At 42.1% G+C, this 17,792-nt stretch overlaps 1 protein-coding gene across 1 annotated transcript in view; it reads right to left on the reverse strand.

The window, feature by feature from the left end:
* Nucleotides 1-17,792, reverse strand: part of LOC133430669 (G patch domain-containing protein 8) — a 47,571-nt gene continuing 29,779 nt past the window's right edge. The window contains exons 3-5 of the mRNA XM_061716745.1: nt 11,034-11,171; nt 6,000-6,130; nt 1-4,482 (exon numbers count right to left, since the gene is read on the reverse strand). Of these exons, the coding sequence (XP_061572729.1) occupies nt 579-4,482; nt 6,000-6,130; nt 11,034-11,171 (4,173 nt within the window). The 3' untranslated portion in view covers nt 1-578. The remainder of the gene's footprint in view (nt 4,483-5,999; nt 6,131-11,033; nt 11,172-17,792) is intronic.

Below are 17,792 nucleotides of genomic sequence, written 5' to 3' on the forward strand. Positions count from 1 at the left end.
ATTTACACTGTCTACAAAATGGGTCCTTACCAATATCAGATATGGAAAATAATTGTTGTTCTTCCAGATGTGAATTTGTGTCCAGAAATCCCTATAAATGCCTGCGCCAGCCCCTCTGGCTATTGGTACATTATTTATGTTTGTTGAAAGTCACACTTTGACTCAGATAACCTGTATGAAATGGAGATAGGGAAGGAGTATTATCACTTTCTCTTGTTATTCTGTCCCTAGCTTGGAGGGTACTTCAAAAGGCAGCTGGTCTCCCTGTGGCTCTAAAGGAAGAAGAGAGGATGACACAAGCCCAGTTTGTCTTTGAATAGCAGGTGCACCTTTCTTTTTATTCTGGGTCTGAATGGGAAATGATAGCGAATGCAAAGGATCAAAGTCTGGTGCCTCACTGTCAGCTGCAGGACAGTGGAACCTAAATGGGGACACAAGTTTTCATTTGAAAACAGGCAAAAAGCGCTGGCACAACCCGACTCCAAAAATCGGGCTTTTCTTCAACCATTCCATTTCGTTCTCTCATTGGTCAGTGTTGCCAAGAAAGATTAATGGACATGGCAGCCACTCTGTGAGAATCATATCGCCTTCTGCTGAAACCTCACTGGCCACGATCTGTCCATGAAAGGCTGGGGGTTCAATGGTTGCAGGACCGGGGAGAGTGGGGTGAGTGTAGGTGTGTGGAAAGCCGGGGACTGGGGAAGGAGAGGGATGGGATGATGGGAGAGCACGATGGAGGGAAACAGGGAGGAGATGGCAACAGGGGAGAGGTGAAAAGTATGAGGGAGGGAAAGGGGACAGTGAGGTGGCTGTGGGTGTGGGTGGAAGGCAGGAGAGGGTGAAGAGCTGGAAGTGGAGGGGGAGTGGGGGGGAAGGGAGAGAGCTGTGTGTTGTAAAATGATTTGATGGAGACTGGAGAGAGGGGGAGACAGCGTTAGAGGGGTGAGGCTGGGGACTGCTGGAGCCATGGCCTGGGTAAAGCTCTCTTGTGGGTTCACTTGTGGGATGGGGACACTGATGTGTAGGGTGTGTTGGAATTGTCTTTGCATTGTATTTGTATGCATCAACAGGGCTTGAGGCTGTGCTGGGCTGTGCAAAGGTTCAGGTGTGTATTGTTCTTCTGATTTCACACAGTTCTCTGTATGTGCTCTGTGTGAATAGCTTATCTGTATGTGTGTATCTGCACACTCTTGTTTCTTTTCCAGGACTTTCTGCATGTGTTCTCTCGCCTGCTCTTGCAGCAGACGATATTTGTCCATCTCCTCAGCTGAAAAGCTGATTGGTGGAGTTCTCTCTCCAACAGTTTGTTTGTCGTCAGTCCTAATCTGTGACAGGCAGAGATTTGGCATGCTGCTGGGATTTGACTCAGCATTGTCCAGAGGACATTTTGGACTGTCAACAGTTGTGCCAGGATCAACTCCATGGCCCTCATCCCTCTCCTTTTCTTGATTCTTCTCCAGCAGCCCTTTCCTTCTTCTTGCCTCCCTCTGGATTGCAGGAAGTTTTCCTATGAGAGGGAAAATCAACATCCTAGCTGGTTTTTGTGGCAAAGTCTTACTGGGACATAGTCTTAACAGAGTGGTGCCAGTGGCAGAGAATCCAACAGAAGGGTCTGACTGTGGAGTGGTCTCTTTTAGCTGTGAGTGACTTTTGTCACAGTGGTTCATATTGAGGCCTGGATCTCTTGGAGTGGATATGTGTGGGGTGGAATCAGAAGGGGGGGCAGAGGAAAGGCCAGATGAATTGGACATGGGGCCGTGGTGCTTTCTTGCCTCCTCGGGAAGTTCTTCCGTTCTTGAGAACGTCTTGCAGGACTCATCTGCAGTGACTCCTGAACAAGTGCTGCTTCTGCTCCACTCACAGCTCAGTTCAGACATATTGGTACTGCTGCAAGGGCTGCAGGAGCGTGGGCTCTGGCATCTGCTGCCCTGTGTGCGGATTACACTTTGGCAGCAATGCGGGTGTCCTCTCATCCACCACTCAGGGCTTGATGGATGTCTCGAACTTGAGCGTCTGGTGCTTCCACATCTCCACATACTATACGGGCTGTCTCTGCTGTCAGCTCCTACCCTGGACCCTGAAATGGACTTGTATGTTTGCCTATCTTCCCAGCTGTCACTGCTGCCCCACGTCCATGTATCTACACTACACCTGTCCCAGTCTACATCTTCAGTGCTGAGATGTCTGTGTCTCCTGCTCCAGCTGCTAGGACTAGGACTAAACCTGGCAGCATGATCCCAATCTATTGACCTATTTCTTGAGCTCCAGCAAGCCCTTGACCTGCCCTCCTCATTACCTCTGGAACAGTCCCTCCTCATCCACTCCCAGTGTTCAGTGTCTGAGATGGGTCCTCTGTCTCTACTGTCTGAGTGTCCCCTGATTTTCCTTCCACTCTCCTCCCAGACTTCACAGTTTCTCTTACTATGAATGACTTTCCAGTCCCTGTGGAGAAGTTTTCTCTTTTTAGCTGGGCTTCTAACACACCTGTTGTCAGGGTAACAGGAGTCAATGATACTCCTGGGGTTGTTATGGTGACCCCTTTCCCAAATCAAGTTTGAGTCACATCCTGGTGAGAAGGCGCGTAAAGAGAAGTGAGACCGCCAGGGAAAAGTCACTGAATCTCCATCTCGCCTACACTCCCCTTCAGTATGTCTATCTGCTGTGACTCTGGTGAGCTGGGAGTAGATGTTACAGTCCTCTGCCTGCTCCCTGCCTGGCTGAGACTTGTATTCAGTGCTGTTGCTCCTGTGAGGCCGCTTTCTGACAGAGACAGATACTGGCTCAGCTTCATAGCTCCCCGGGAGACCGTGGCTTCCTACTATAGCCACCCTCCTCATCCTCATCTCTCTTTGCCTCCTTTTCTTCTCCCATCTTCCCCCAGATTCTCCTCTGCTCTGTCCTCCATTAGAAACTGTAGAAACAACACTCTTCACTTTGCACTTTGTAAATTGGCGCTTGTTTGAGGCCTTTTCCCTCTCTACCCCCTTCCTCTTTCTCAGCCTGTGCTTCTTTGTTTTGGTCTTCCTCTTCTTGCGTGACACTTTTGGGACACCCACACATAACTGTGGAGCGCTGGCACAGTTGCACATTGTCTCACTCCCACATTCACACCTGGACGGGCTGATGCGTATCCCCTGTGTGCTAGACTGGGCGACAGACTCTAATTTACAGCTCAGGGCTTTGATGGCTCTCTTCCTGATCCCTTTTGCATCCTTTAATCTGCCTCCCAGAGGATTCCTGGAGTTCGTGGTAGATCTGTCACACTGAGCAGGGTCAAACGATGGGGAGGCTTCCTTCTCACAATTCAGATTACTTAAACTGTATCTTCCTCTTTGGGGTCCAGTTTCTGATGATGAAAGGTTTTCATTTTTAAGGAGCAGATGTGCTTCTGTCTGCACAATGATATGATGTTCCTGCTCATCTTTTTCCTGTGCTCTAAATACATTTCTTGCTTGTCTTTGTAAACAGGAAACAGCATCTGCTGCCACAGGTGGCTTTGATTCATCAGAAAGATCGCAGAACTGATTTTTTGTGGAGTCCTGCAAACCGTCGGTGTATTTTTCTGGTGGCTGAAGGTTCAAGCAGAGTGGGTTGCAGCTGTAGGAGATGTGTGGTTGAGACTTGGTGAACTTAAGCAAACCTTCAGGCCATCTCAGGCCTGAACCATCTTTCCCCAGCACAGACACAAAAGCACTGACTTCCCTCCCTCTGTGTGCTTCATGATTTCTCCCCGTCTCTCTCTGTTTGGTGTCCATGTGTGCCAATGCCAATGCTGTGTCCCACACTGCCACCTGGGTCGGTGATCGTGAGACTTTTGAGTCATAGATCTGATTATAAGGGGCTGTGATGGAAATGGGGCAATGTTCTGTTACTATGTCTCTTTTATCCATCGTTTCCTCCTCTGCTGTGGACTCTCTGGGGATTAGCTGAATGTCATTTTTGCCAGAAACTGACTTTTCTCCCTCACTCTCACTGTGTTTTCTTTCATTGGTTTCCCTTATTTCCCTGTCAATATCCTCGATGATCTCCCTTATCCTTTCTTTCTTTTGTTCCCTGTTCTCTCTCTCCTCCTCTTCTTGGTCAGAGAACACGGATGCTGAAGGCTCCAGCCGGGGCCCCCTGCGTGAGAAGCAGAAGGACACTCCGAGCCTGCCTCCCACTCTCCCCTGTGCCGGAACGAGCAGCTGGGGACACAAGCTGTGGCAGGATTGGGGATGCGCCGCAGGAGAGTCTACATCAGATGTCGAAGGGATTAGTGGTGGCTCCACTGGAGCAGGGGCGATAGGTATTTGTAAGGAAGATTGGCACGAATTGTCTGACCGGTGGCTGAGAGTCCGTCGTGGTGTAGTAGGGGCACGCTGGGGGTGGTTGACAATTTCAGGATTGCCCTCAGGGCTGTGCTCTCTTTTATCCACATCTCTGTCTCGTTGCTGGCTAAAAGCTCTGACTCCACGTCTCAGCCCACACATCCTTCTTGGGACTCTGCAACAAGATGTGACGAGACAAATAAGTTAACTTTAGTTCAAGACTTCATTTTAACCTGCTTCAGAGCAATTCCTTACTAACCCCTGAGAAAACCAAAAGCATTGTTTTTGCTGCCGTTTAAAGTCGGATCCAAGAACCCATGAAATTACCTGCCGGTGATGATCACTGTGTTCAGAGTGGAACAGACTTGAAACGATCACCTGAGAGGGCACTGAAGAGAAACCTAGCGGATTTCTGTTAAGTGCTCTTTAGACGCTTTAGTTTGAAATGTTGGTTTAAAATTCACCTGCTGTTTTATTGCACTTTTTTCTCTGGTTTGTTACTTTTTTTTTGTAACAACTCAGTTTAATTCAGAAAAATATCATTGCGTTTATCAAAGTTCCTCGAAAAATATAGATTGCGTCCAAAAAACCTTTTCTTTTTTTTTTCCCCCTAAAAATCCCTTTCCTGGAATACTTAAGAAAAAAAAATGTGTTGTGCAATGTGCATATAAACCACACATACTGCAAAATACTACTTTGAAAGTTGTTCTGGGTGGCACAAAAATGATAATAGAGATGTACAAAAAAGAGAGAAAGAAAGCAGCAACAACAAATACAACATTTCTGTTTTATGAATATTTCAAGCTTTAAAATGAAAATGGGCTGAAAGGCACTGACCATAAAGTGTGCCCAAAAACAGCTTGAGGCTGTTTTTGTTGTTATGAAACGGTAAATGAAGAAGCTAAAGAAATAAAAATGCAAAGGAGCTCAGAATATTAAAGAAATCTTTGTTCTTTCCTGCTTTGCCTTTTCAAAATCAGATCATCTTTCACTCACTCTGCACACAGTGGCACTCGTTTTTTTTTCACAATGCTACCTAAACTTTTGCACGCCACAGTTTAGTTGTATGATTAGATAAATGATTGATTACAGCATTTATCAGAGCATTTTATATGTTGGTAGAGAGAAATTCAAGCGCATTTGTTCCTTCTATAAGTCTATAATTCTGCAGAGGCTGTTTTCAAGTTGCAGAAGATAATCATCCCACATGTAGCAAAGACAGAAAAGAAGAAATAAAAATACATGCTATTAGTGCTCAAATTAACACTTTTCACAGAGTGTCATTTGACTAGAGGAAAATACATTTAACATTTGCAAAGGACACAGAAGCAATCAATGTGATTACTGCCTGCACAACATATTGCTTTGTATCAGTTGCATTCATGAACTTGGATTTGCAACTAGAGAGGCAGGTTTCATTTGTCAGCTTTGTTCCCTCATTTTATTAACTCAATGTTTTTCATTCCGTTTGCCTACTCATCACCTGTTCTCAGCGCATAAGCAAGAATGCATCTTTTAGTTATATTTACTTCACCTGTGGCCTATCTAGGACAACCGAGTGCTTGCATCCATCAAATCTAAGAAATGTTGAGTGGATGTGACGCACTCTCACCCCTCTGGACTCCTGCCACCGGTGTCATTACAAACATACAATGCCACAGACACACACAAATACACACTCCTCCCACTCACCGCTGGGTTTCCTGTTGCAGCTGTGCGAGCTGGTGCAGACGCCTGAGCGCCTTCTCCTGTTTGCGCTGGTCCTTCCATGATTTGGAGGCTACATTACGAACAAACTCCCTGTGCTTCAGTTCCTTCAGCCTCTGCAAGAGGTGGACATAAAGGGTGTGGGAGGAAACAGAAAGAGGATGAGGATGGCAGAGGTGAGATGAAAGAGTGGGGCAGAGAGGTGGGAGTAAGTGAGATATTAGTTTTCAGAAGCCCTTTGCAGGCAGTTGTCTTTCAAAACTTCAGTGTACAGTGTTCGCAGATGTTTATCCCTAAAGCTCGTGTGAAATGAACTCCATTTGGCCTCGAAGAAAGGGTCTTTGCACCAAACTACTAAACATTGACAAGTAGACTACAAATGCAGTTGACACTGATGGCATAAGTTGATGTCAGAATGACATCAGGCCTCAGTTGGAAAACACAAAATTATTGTTAAAACATAACAAAGGGCCAGAAAAAACACAAAGGCAAAAGGAAGAAAAACAGCAGTTCACCAGAGCGCCACAATAAATTTAAAAAACAAAATTTTCATCAACACACAAATATGGGTGAGGACAGAACAACTAAATATTATTAAAAGAACAGTATTTAATGAGAGAAACAAACTTTTTGAGAAATAAAATACAACAACAACAAAGAAAACCCTCCTGAAATCTTTTTTGGTCTTTGAAAATAAATGTTTTGTTGATGTTCATTCATTTTCTGCACCACTTATTCCTGTTCAGCGACACGGTGCATCATGAACAGGTTGCAAGTCCATACGACCACACAAAACAAACCATGACACACACTCATTGCTGCAGGTGATCAATCTATAATGCATCATTTTGGGGACTGAAAGAGGAATTTAAAAAAGTTTAAATGCTGGGTTCAACTACTACTAGTTAAGAGCAACAGAGAGTGTGGAATAGATATCTAAGTTCAAGTTGGGTGGTGGACCATCTTTTTTATTATTTCTTACTTTTAACTGCTCTTAATTCATTTGAGACACCTTGTTTCCTTAGTACATGTTAGATTACAAAACTGTCTTTTCAGGATCAGGAAATACACTCATTTGGCTTTAAATACTATATACACTTATTCCAGATGTACTGATGTTGGCCATTCATTAGTTTGAGCTATCCTAGACTTTTCTCTCTCGAGTGACGTGGAGCAGACTCGATCTGTTCAGTGCGCTCTAAGAAGAAACCTCATGACATGGCGTTATAAAAGGTAACATTACTGGATTTTCAGGGTTGTCACAAATGATGAAGGGCTTCAAATACACTCTTTCACTGCTTTATCCTTGTACATTGAATAAAATGCCAAGGGGTACCATGTGGATTTACAGTGTGATGCCAAAGGGTTTTGACAAACGTTGGCATTTGATGAAATGAAAGTGAAACGAGGCTCCATCTACGCCGGCTTGATTATGTCAAACACATAAGCGTAGATGCAAGAAACTACTTTGTGTGTGTGTGTGTGTGGGGGGGGGGGGTCGGGTACTAACATGGTAGATCTTAACTTGCATTATATTGCAGGACAATTAATAATATATGCATCTGAGCATACACATTTGTGGATGAGAGAGTGTGCACCTGCACGAGTGTGTGTATGTGAAACTATGTCTATAGCACTGGGTGCACCAGTGCTCCTAGGGAAACAATTATCCGTGCCTGTCTCTCAGGTTTCCTTTTTTGACACACTTTAATCCTTCCTTTATCAGGGCTTGGCAGGTGTGTGTGCACATGCATTGTTGGCGTGCTTCTTTTTGTCTTTGTCTGTGCTTGTCTGATGGAAGGAGTCAGGAGTTTGGGAACAGAGTATTATACGCCACTTCACCCCCTATCTTCTTCTTGGATCCCAGTGTATTTGAGCTACTTTGGGGTGAACCCCAGCCATGCTTTATGAACTGGCTTTACTTTATTCCTTTGTGAATGTATCTTGTAGTACATGTTGTAACAGGATGCAGGTGCTTCTAAAATCATTCTTCGGCGTTATCCAATCATACAATATGTATTACACACATACATGCGGTCATAAAATTAGATTCTCAGTCATCAGATTTATTTTTACACCCTTTTTCACGCCCAGATCTAATGCAGAAGCTTACAGTTGTCAGGTTAATCTCAGCTCAGTCTTGCACAAGCTTGTGTCGTTTTAAATTATCACACAACACTCAACATCCCACTCTCAGCTCACTGAAGATACTGAGGATGGTATTACCTATATGCTGCTGAAACTGTGGGTTTGAAGCCCTGCAACATACACATCTCAGATGCCTGTACATTGTAAATATTTGTGTATTGCCCGTGTGAGAAGCTTAGAGTGGATTTTGTTGCCAAACTTATTCAATGGGAAATATTTCATCTTACATCCATGATACTGAGATCCTGAGACAGTGAAAGGGAGAAAAAAGAAAGAAGATTGGAGAGAGAGGAAGATAAAACATTCTAGATGAGATGAAATTCCTCTCACATATGTCAGGCAGAAGAGAGCTCGCTGCACGTGCACCTGTGATTATATTTAGACCCAGACAACATGTCGAACACATTTTTCAGAGAGCAAACTAGACAGACTGTTCTATCTTTCGCACTCGTAAGTGGATTATTTTATCTTCATAGATAATGTCATGCCCTATACAGTTGAAAGTGATATTGAGCCTGCTCTGTATCATGGCATCGTAACCGTGAGCTGTGCAGCTCAATGCATCGGTCAAAGCGACGATCAATATTCTTTTAGATGTGTTTAGGAGTGCTCAGGCTGAGGCAACTATAGATGAATCAGAGTTAATTCAAATCCACTAGGGCCTTAGCATGAAGGATTAAGTATACTTATATAGCATGTGAGGGGACATACTAATGGGCTGATTGCTCTTTTCTTTTAAAAGATGTGTGATTCTGTTGTAATGAGCTATGTCCATAATCAGCCATGAGGGCTCATTGAGCCCTGCATTCGGATATGTTTATCCCTCAATCGATGACAACGAAAGAAGACACAGCTAACGCAATCAGCTTCCATTCTCCCAAGCCAACACTTCTACAGGGAAGCTGTCTTCAGCTAGAATTTCATCTGTTGTCTGTTCTGCAGGCAAAGTGTGCGTGCATCTTTGTATTTGTGTGTGTGTGCACGTCTGTTGCCACGGTGCCAGTGGCTACTGTCAGCTCAGTGCCTCATACAGCTCGTTTCATGTGCCTGCCGCTGGCTAAAACAAAGCATTAACATTGGCCTGCAGTTGCTTCAATTTATTTTTAAAGAACAATGACAGAGGAGGAACGTTCTTTTTCAATGTTTATTTCATGTTGCACAGTGTGGGCGTTCAGAAGTGGGAAGAGACTTGGCTTGGTTGAGAGATTGCCTACATTTGAGGACAAGTGTGTACACGGTTAACTGCACGGCTGTATGTTTGTGCTTGCGAGTATATGCCTTGGCCTGACAACAGATAGCTGTAGGAGACTGAGCTATCAGCAGAACCTTCAGCTTGTTAGTCCAGAGTGCAGGTTGGTTATGAAAGTGAATGTGAAAGCTGAAGGAAACCTGCTGCCGGGGCTTTTCCTAATGGTCCAGTGGACTCATCTTGTCCAAACGGGCCTAACAGAGTTCTGCTTTAGACATGACTAACAGCTCCATGGTTTAGTTGGTGCTGAAACTTTGTACGTTGGATGAAGAACGAGTTGAGAATTAAAGTAAAATAGCAATGGCATTTCGATGTGCATCATACATACAAATCAACTGCTATGAACTTTGGACAAGAGGAAAAAAAACAAAAAACAAAAAGGAGTATTCTGTCATCTAGGTGAGGGTTAGAATCTCAACAGTATTAAATACTGTACACATAATGGGTACTTTTTCAAGTATATTTTGTTGTAGTCATTTATATTTTTCATGCTGAATTAAAATTAACCTTCTGCTTAAGATACATATTTCAACAGTTTAAAAAACAGGATTACACAAGAACTGTTATATGTTGTGGAAAAACCTGTTGTTTTAGTAAAGATAGTGGATTAGTGGAGCATCCACAAAAGGATGGACACTTTCAAACCTTACAGCTTCACCTCAAAGCAGTACAAAGGAGCTTATGCAATTTTTGGTTAAACAGCTCTCCCTTTAGGAGTGGAGATTGAGCTACTTTTGCAAGACAGTGACATTTGTTTGGTGTCTTGCTTGGGCCGCTCTTGTCTTCTCTTCCATCAATACTTTCTGGAATTCCTTGTTGCTATGTGAGGTAGTTTCACTGTTGGTGTGTGACATAAAGCAATACACCGTTATCACAAGAGACAACTGAGACCTTGAGAGCTTAATGGTACTTCCTAAAAGGAATTAAATATTCCTTCAAATATAAATAAAGTATTTGGTTCTGCATTAAGCACAGTAACACTTTACCACTGTAACACTGGAGGAGGCTCTGACCTCATCTTAAAACAATCACATAATTTGAACAAAACAGTCAGGTAGTGGGTTACATGGCTCGTCCAATCAAGTTTGTTCCAGCATGTAGAAAAAGGTTGATAAATGTTTTACAAACTAGTTACATCAATTACACCTGCACTATGTTCTCACACATATTCAGTATCTATGGCAACATTTGGAACAAGACAGTGTTTGTAACATTTTATTCAAACAAACAAAAAAACTAACAAACAAAAAAAAGTAGTTTTATTTGTTTATGCACAGCCCATATCAACAGTAAAACACATGATAACCAGATTTTTCAGACATAAATGAGTAAAAATGGAAGTCTTGGTACGAATGCAGTTATGAGCTCATGCCTCTTTATTTTGTTTTAGACTGTGTGCTTTGTACATGCTGAGATCTTCCACCTCAGCGTGTGTGCTTGTTAAAGATGCTGCAGCTGTCATGCTCCTACTGCTTGGAAACACTACCCAATGGGAAGGTTGGCGCAGCTAGATGGGGTAAGTTTCCATCAGTACATGAAGTGCCACATTAATGCACTCAAATTCTACAATAAGACATCACAGAAAAAAATGCCTGTTTGAGTGTCAGGTGCATTTTCAGTACCTGTTTGTGTGCATGGTCGTAGGAGTTGATGTGGTTGTCAAACTCCTGGTGTCTCAGGTACTGCTTGTCACACAGCTCACAGTAGAAAAGAGACTTCAGATCTTCTCCTGAGCACCCCAAAGCCCTCTCTGCGCATTCCTAGAGGAAGAGAGAAAGGAGGAAAGAATGAGTGGATGGTTGGTGATGACAATGACAAACGTAGGGTTAGAACAGCAGAGAAACAGTGAGAAGAGGGTTTGAGGGGGGTCAAGAGAAAGGCAGACAGTTTGCCACTTAAAGCAAATCTGCATCGGAGAAACATCAGCAATAATAGCCTCCACATGTGCTCTGCATAAAACTGTTAAATGGCATGCCATTAAAGTACATTGCCTTTCGCTGCTGATGCTGGAGGTTGGAAAAAGCCACTGAAGCTCTGTGCTCATGGCAGCTTGAGCCTGGGGACACATTTAATACAGCCACTATAATATAAAACCTGTGTATGTAGTGTGATCCCATTTACGGTGAGTATGAGTGCGGAGAGAATGGAAAATGACATAAAAATGTATAAAATGCATCTAAAATGCACAGTTTAGACTTTTTCACATCAGCAAAAGCGTGCAGGGGAAGAAGAAAGTTCAAATACACACATATAAAGGCACGCAAATAGACCCAGCACTGACAGATACACATATGCATGCACTGTGCAAATGGCACATAGACCTGAGGGGATAAATTGCCTGTCTGTATGCTTGCATCAGCCAGAAGGACTTATTTTGGGTCCAGACACATGCACAGTACTGTGTACAATAGATGTGTTGTTACTTGGTTGTGTATGCATGTGTGTGTCTGTGTTGAAGGGTGTGTGTGTATTCATTCCATGCTCTGCTTCAGAATGTAATTTCCCTCAGGCTAGGGGCTGCCAATAAACACTATTGAATTCTGTTCTACACTGACATGATGGGAATTTAATTTGAGGTTGTCACTTGTTTTTTAGGTTCTACTCTTCTTTCCCTCCCTGTGTCCATATCCCACTCTTCCCTCTCTCTTTGCTACGTCTTGTGCTGTCCCAGCCTTTTTAAGATTTCTGCCTCGACTCATACATTTTCTTCTTTACTCTATTTCCCCTTTTATCACATCTGTTTGTATTTTTCTCTCTCTTCCTGCTGTGCTTTTTTTCTCTTTGATGAGTCCGGAGTCATGAAGTGACAGAGTCTATTGACCCCAATTTGCTTCAGTAATATGCTTGCACACAGGAACAAAAGTGAGTGGAAATAAATATTGGTGTAAGAATGTTGGAAAGAAGAGAAATGAAAATGCAGAACCACACATAAACATCAGCAGTCACTTTGTACAATCACTTTGTAATGCTTTAGAGCAAACAAAGTGTGAAAAAATGTTTCCTTTGAAGTGAATACCAAATCAAAAACGCTAATATAACATAACCCTGTCACTTAATTTTCGTTTGCCCGATTCTGAAAATATATAAAATATTTAAAACAAATATAAAATATTCATTTCAGATTCCCAGGGTTCTGTGACATCACAGAGCCTAGTCAGTATCGTTATCCAGCCTCCTAATCTTCACCTCCACTCAACTTCACATCATGCAGCATTCTCTGTTCCTTTGAAGTGACTATCAAAAAGATGGGAAAACATCATTTGAAAAATCACAACCCTGCAGAGGAGAGGGTTGGAAGCCAAGCAACTGACTCTGCTCCCGAGAACCAGCTGCTATAAATATAAGATGAGTTATCTTAAAGATATGACACTTTTATATACTGTACAACATACTAACAGCAACATCCAAAGCAGGTTAAAAAGTGGGCTATACAATGGTTTTAATGAAAGATATCAAGTGAAGTGAGTTTCAAGCATATTGCACAATTACTGAATATTTATACTGAATAACTATCAAGAGACTGGATAGCTTTTGGAAGAAAAAATACTCAACAGCTTGTTGGTGAGTGTTTTGAGTGACCTATACCATTTTCCTGACGGCAGGAGTTCATAAAAACGATGACCAGGATGAGGAGTATCCTTAATGATGGTCTTTGCGCTATTGCAATGTCCTCAAGTGAGGAAAGAAGAGAGCCTTTTTTCAGGTAGTTTTTATGACCCTTTGTAGACTGTACGCCAACACTGTGAGACAGTCTGTTAGTATGTTCTCTGGCACTGAATGGCAGAACGAAAGCAACAGTCTGTGACAGGGGTTAGATGCTGCTGTGCTTTTTTAACAACAGCTGTGACGTTTGTTGACCAGGAGAAGTTCACAGATATGTGGCTCTGTAATTTTCTCCAAACGATTGGTACTTTGATCAAAATGGGAAGGTGGTCGTCTTCTTGAAATCCAAGATCAGTTCTTTTGTTTTCTTAGTGTTCAGTGTAAGATTATATTTGAGACACCACAAGGTCAGTTTATGAACCCCATCCCTGTAGGTCACTGAATCCTCTCCTGAGATGAGGCCAACCACTGTAGTGTCATCAGCAAATTTTGATATGTAGTTGAAGGTGAGGCAAGGTGAATACAGAAGTGGACTTAATATGCAGCCCTGTGGAGAACCATGCTGAAATGGATGGTGGAGGATATGTGGGAGCCCAATTTGACAGCGTGGTGTGGTTAAAAAAAAACGTCTGGTACAGAAGTGAGGTGAAAGGCCAGCAGCAGTTTCCTAATGAGAATTGGTGGTATTATAGTTTAGTGGAGCTATAGTCTACGAATATAATGTGCACGTATGGCCCTCTTGGCTCCAGATGCTGTAGAGTAGTTTGTAAAGTGATGATGATGGTGTGCTCTGTGGATCTGTTTGGCCTGTAGCAAAATTGTCGGCTGTCAAAGGTGGGAACAAGGCTACTTTTGATTTGCATCAAGAGACATTTTTTTAAGCGTTGGGTGATAATGGGCGTACAAGTACCAATGTTGGTTGTTTAAACTGTGAATGGCAATTTTTTGGGGATTGGAATGATGACAGATGATATTATGCACAATGGGGTGGTGGCCTGACCAAGGGGACAGGTTGTAGATTTTTATAAAAACACCATCAGTTTCAACGGCGCATGCTCTGAGCATCTTTCTGGGAATGGCATGTAGGCAGCAGCCATTTGTGAGTTCAAACTCCTGAACAGCTGTTGCACCTCATGCTCTTGTAACAGGGAGCCACATGTGTGAGTGGAGTTTCTACTTCCAACTGAGCAAAGAAGCAGTTGAGCTCCTCTGCCAGTGAAGTGGTGCTGTTAGAGTCAGTCATGGTGCAACCCCTGTAGCTGGTAAGATGCTGGAGTGCCTGCCATGCCTGCCTAGTATTGCTAGTTGCTAAGTGCTCCACAATTTTCCATGGAAGCGCATTTAGCAGTTTTGATGCAATATGTAAAACATGTAAATTATTTAAAAACACACTGAAAGGAGGCTGTTTTACTGAATTTCTGTGGTATTTTGACCGGGGTGTTCCACAGACATTTCATCAGACCACAGCGAACATGTAAACTTCTAAAAAAAAGAGAAAAAAAAAGAGATTTTTTTTGTCTCTCTTAAGCTGCATCTTTTATTTAAATGCAAACACATTTATAACTAAAAGGCATTGTCTTCCCTCTGTTCTGCTGTTATAGTAGGTGGCTTTTACACACAACAAGCAACGAGGAAGGGAGGCTGACAGGACTCTCCTATACTTAAATCAACTGAGAGGGGAACTGATATGTATTGATCTTGTGATTCCCCAAGTGTGTATGTGTGCGCCGTGGTATTGATCTTCCCTGCAGGCTTAAGTCACTTGCAGGAAATGATCCAATCACTGTGAGCGGCCTTCATTTCTTGAGGGTGGGTGGGGGTGGACGAAAGCGATTTAGATAATGAATGCTTCGTATTTGTCAAGATTCCATGACAACTTTTTAGACGCATCCCTTTGCATGGGAGATGTATGTTTTTTGGGTGTGCTCAGTATTCAGTGTTGGGATAACCCAACACTTCCCTCTCACCTCTCTGCATTCTGTCAGGTTAATTATTGGAACAATGAAATATAGGGAGTGGTGTACATATAAGATGAAAGGTGTGAATGCACTGAAGCTGAAATGCACTCAGGAGCTATTTGTTTGTGTCAGTGGCACCCTGACAAGCCATTTTTCTGCTGTACACTGAAATCAAACATGAGAACTTTGATTTACTTCAAATACTAACACATCATAAGATTTTTTTACTCCTTACTCTGTTTGCCAGGATGCATAAACATATATACACGAGTGCATGTACACACTGAGCAACCCCACACACAGTTATTCATGCACAATCACACAGCGTCTGTCAACCTGTTATGCCAGTGCCAAATTAATTTAAGTTTCAATTTACCTTACTAGCATAAACCTGTTTTCAGAATAAGCACAAGAGATATATATCTGAAGACCTGAAAGAACAATGAGCACTGCATGTTTATGTGTTTGTTCAGGCTTCTGAATGCATTTCTTTGCTTTTCTTTTTGCTTATCCCAAGACTGCAGAAAAAAATGCAATTTTTACTCCTGACTCTGCTGCAAATACGGATCATTCCTCACCTACGCACTCTGCAAAGTATCAGGCATTTATGCATGTTATTTAGTCTTAAAGGATTTATTTGCAGTTTATTTTAATGTTACAGAAATGATACACAGCATAATAATGAAGGTGTGGTATTTCTGAGAGTTTTCAAACTGAAACTGTGGTAGCATATTTCTAATTTTCGGTCACCCGTCATTCTTTTTCAAAAATGACTATTTTGTTTAATGACGAGAATACCCCAGGCACCCATGATCAGAAAAAGGTTGCCAAGGCTGGCCTGGGTAAACCCTCAGTTCCTTCCAAAAGTAGCATACAATTAATTAAAATGACAAGGATCAACGATTTATTTAATCTCCAGGAACTCATGATTTACTGAGATGTCTGAGGAAGCCATCAAACCTCTGGAAATTCTTTATTTTCCTTCATATACAGTATACCACTTATTGCATATTCCATTGGTCCTTAGAAGTAAGACTGTCCGATTTGCTTGTTATAAGTTTCAAATAGACCGCTCCCTGAGTTCATAATTATAACTCAGACATTCTTATCTCAACTGACCCTTCTTGAGAATCCAACATGACTGCTATTTGCATTAGCAAAGTAAACACTCAGCTGATTTTACTGTTCAACAGTTCTGTCTGAATTTATCAACATTAATACAGACAGACTACCACTATGTATGGCATTGTTATGAATTACTGTCATCAATAATGGATGGGTTCATGGCGTACATGTTTTGTTTTTTCCGTATTTGTGCTACATATGTAGAAAAAATCCTAAAAGGTCAGAAACTGTGAAGGTCCTCCCTATGGTTAGGAAACATAGGTCATCTAATCCCTATCCTTTTTGATCCCACATCCTGACAGTGATGGTATGTGACACAGATGCACTCTATAATATGTTCAAAGGGCCTTTGGGGAGACCTTCAGGCAAAACTTGAGTCATACAACGTGTGAGGTATCATCTTATTTCATCTCACTGATCCAGTTCATATCAGAGTCCATACTCCTTCCTCACTTGAGGGAAGGTACTTACATATGCAGTTCCCAGTGGGTTTGTCACAAGTGGAGATAATATGAGCACTATCCTTTCATACACTGTACTAGGATATTGATCATTGCCTTTTTAAGTGGCTGGAACAGTAGGCTTCCCTCATATTAATATCAGTGTTTGGGGACAAGTCTACAGTTATTTATCAGTCTTATGCCCCATTCACACAGGATTTATATCATCTGGGGACCTGCGGTAATACGCAGCCTAATAATTAACGGAAGATGTCTGATTTTAATCCCATCCGAATCCGCCATGCCTGTGATTTGTAAGGTAAAAATTCCACAGCAAATTGTATACCCTATTTCATCAAACACTGAGGTCATGAGATACTTTTGATCCCATTTGAATGCACATGTCGGTGATTCAGTGATGAACGAGCCTGAATTTAAAAAAAAATAAAAGTCCTCTTGTTGCCTTTTCTGCCTCTTTTTCAGCTTACTTGTGGCAATTGAGGTCCATACTGGGATATTATATTGCAACTTCAGCCTATACCTAGCCAATACAGTGTCATGATCTGATATTTTTAAATGTTAAACTTAGAGAAATGAATCAACATCAAGCTTCACAGTAACACTTGAATGGCCAAGAAGTCCAGATCAGCAGAAGAACGACATGAGATGAAGACACGTGTGGCTGCATCACGCAGTAAAAATTTTGTTTGATAAACCTCAACGTCACTTTCGGGATCAATGTCTGTAAATTACAATGAACCACAGATTTGCCTTATGTACGCAACCAAATACAGATGTTGGGGTTTTAGAATCACCGCAGGTCCAGAGGTAATTTTAGTCCAGTGTGAGAAGGACATTAAAGAGGCATTCAGGTACATGAATGACAATCAGAAAAGGTTAACCTTGCTGCCATTCCCCTGTCTCATGTCCATACAGGACTTAAAAGGAGTTCTCCCTCACAATAAATCAGTCTAAGTGTTTGGTGACCAAATCTTAAGTTCACCTAAAGCATTAAACAGTTGGACGGACTGATCAAATCAAAAGGATTTAATTTTAATCAAAAGCTGCTACTGTTACTTCCAAAAAAGATATCTGATTATCAAAAAACTTTGACAGATATTCACTTTATTAGGGTCAGTTAAATGTTAGTATTATACATTTCTAAGTATTATTAATAATATTTATACATATTATTTGTAAGGCACTTTTCATGGCACTCAAAGTCGCTGTACAGAAGATGTAAGACTGTAGTCAA

The sequence above is a fragment of the Cololabis saira genome, chromosome 3 (genome assembly GCF_033807715.1).
Source record: "Cololabis saira isolate AMF1-May2022 chromosome 3, fColSai1.1, whole genome shotgun sequence".
NCBI classification, from domain to species: domain Eukaryota; kingdom Metazoa; phylum Chordata; class Actinopteri; order Beloniformes; family Belonidae; genus Cololabis; species Cololabis saira.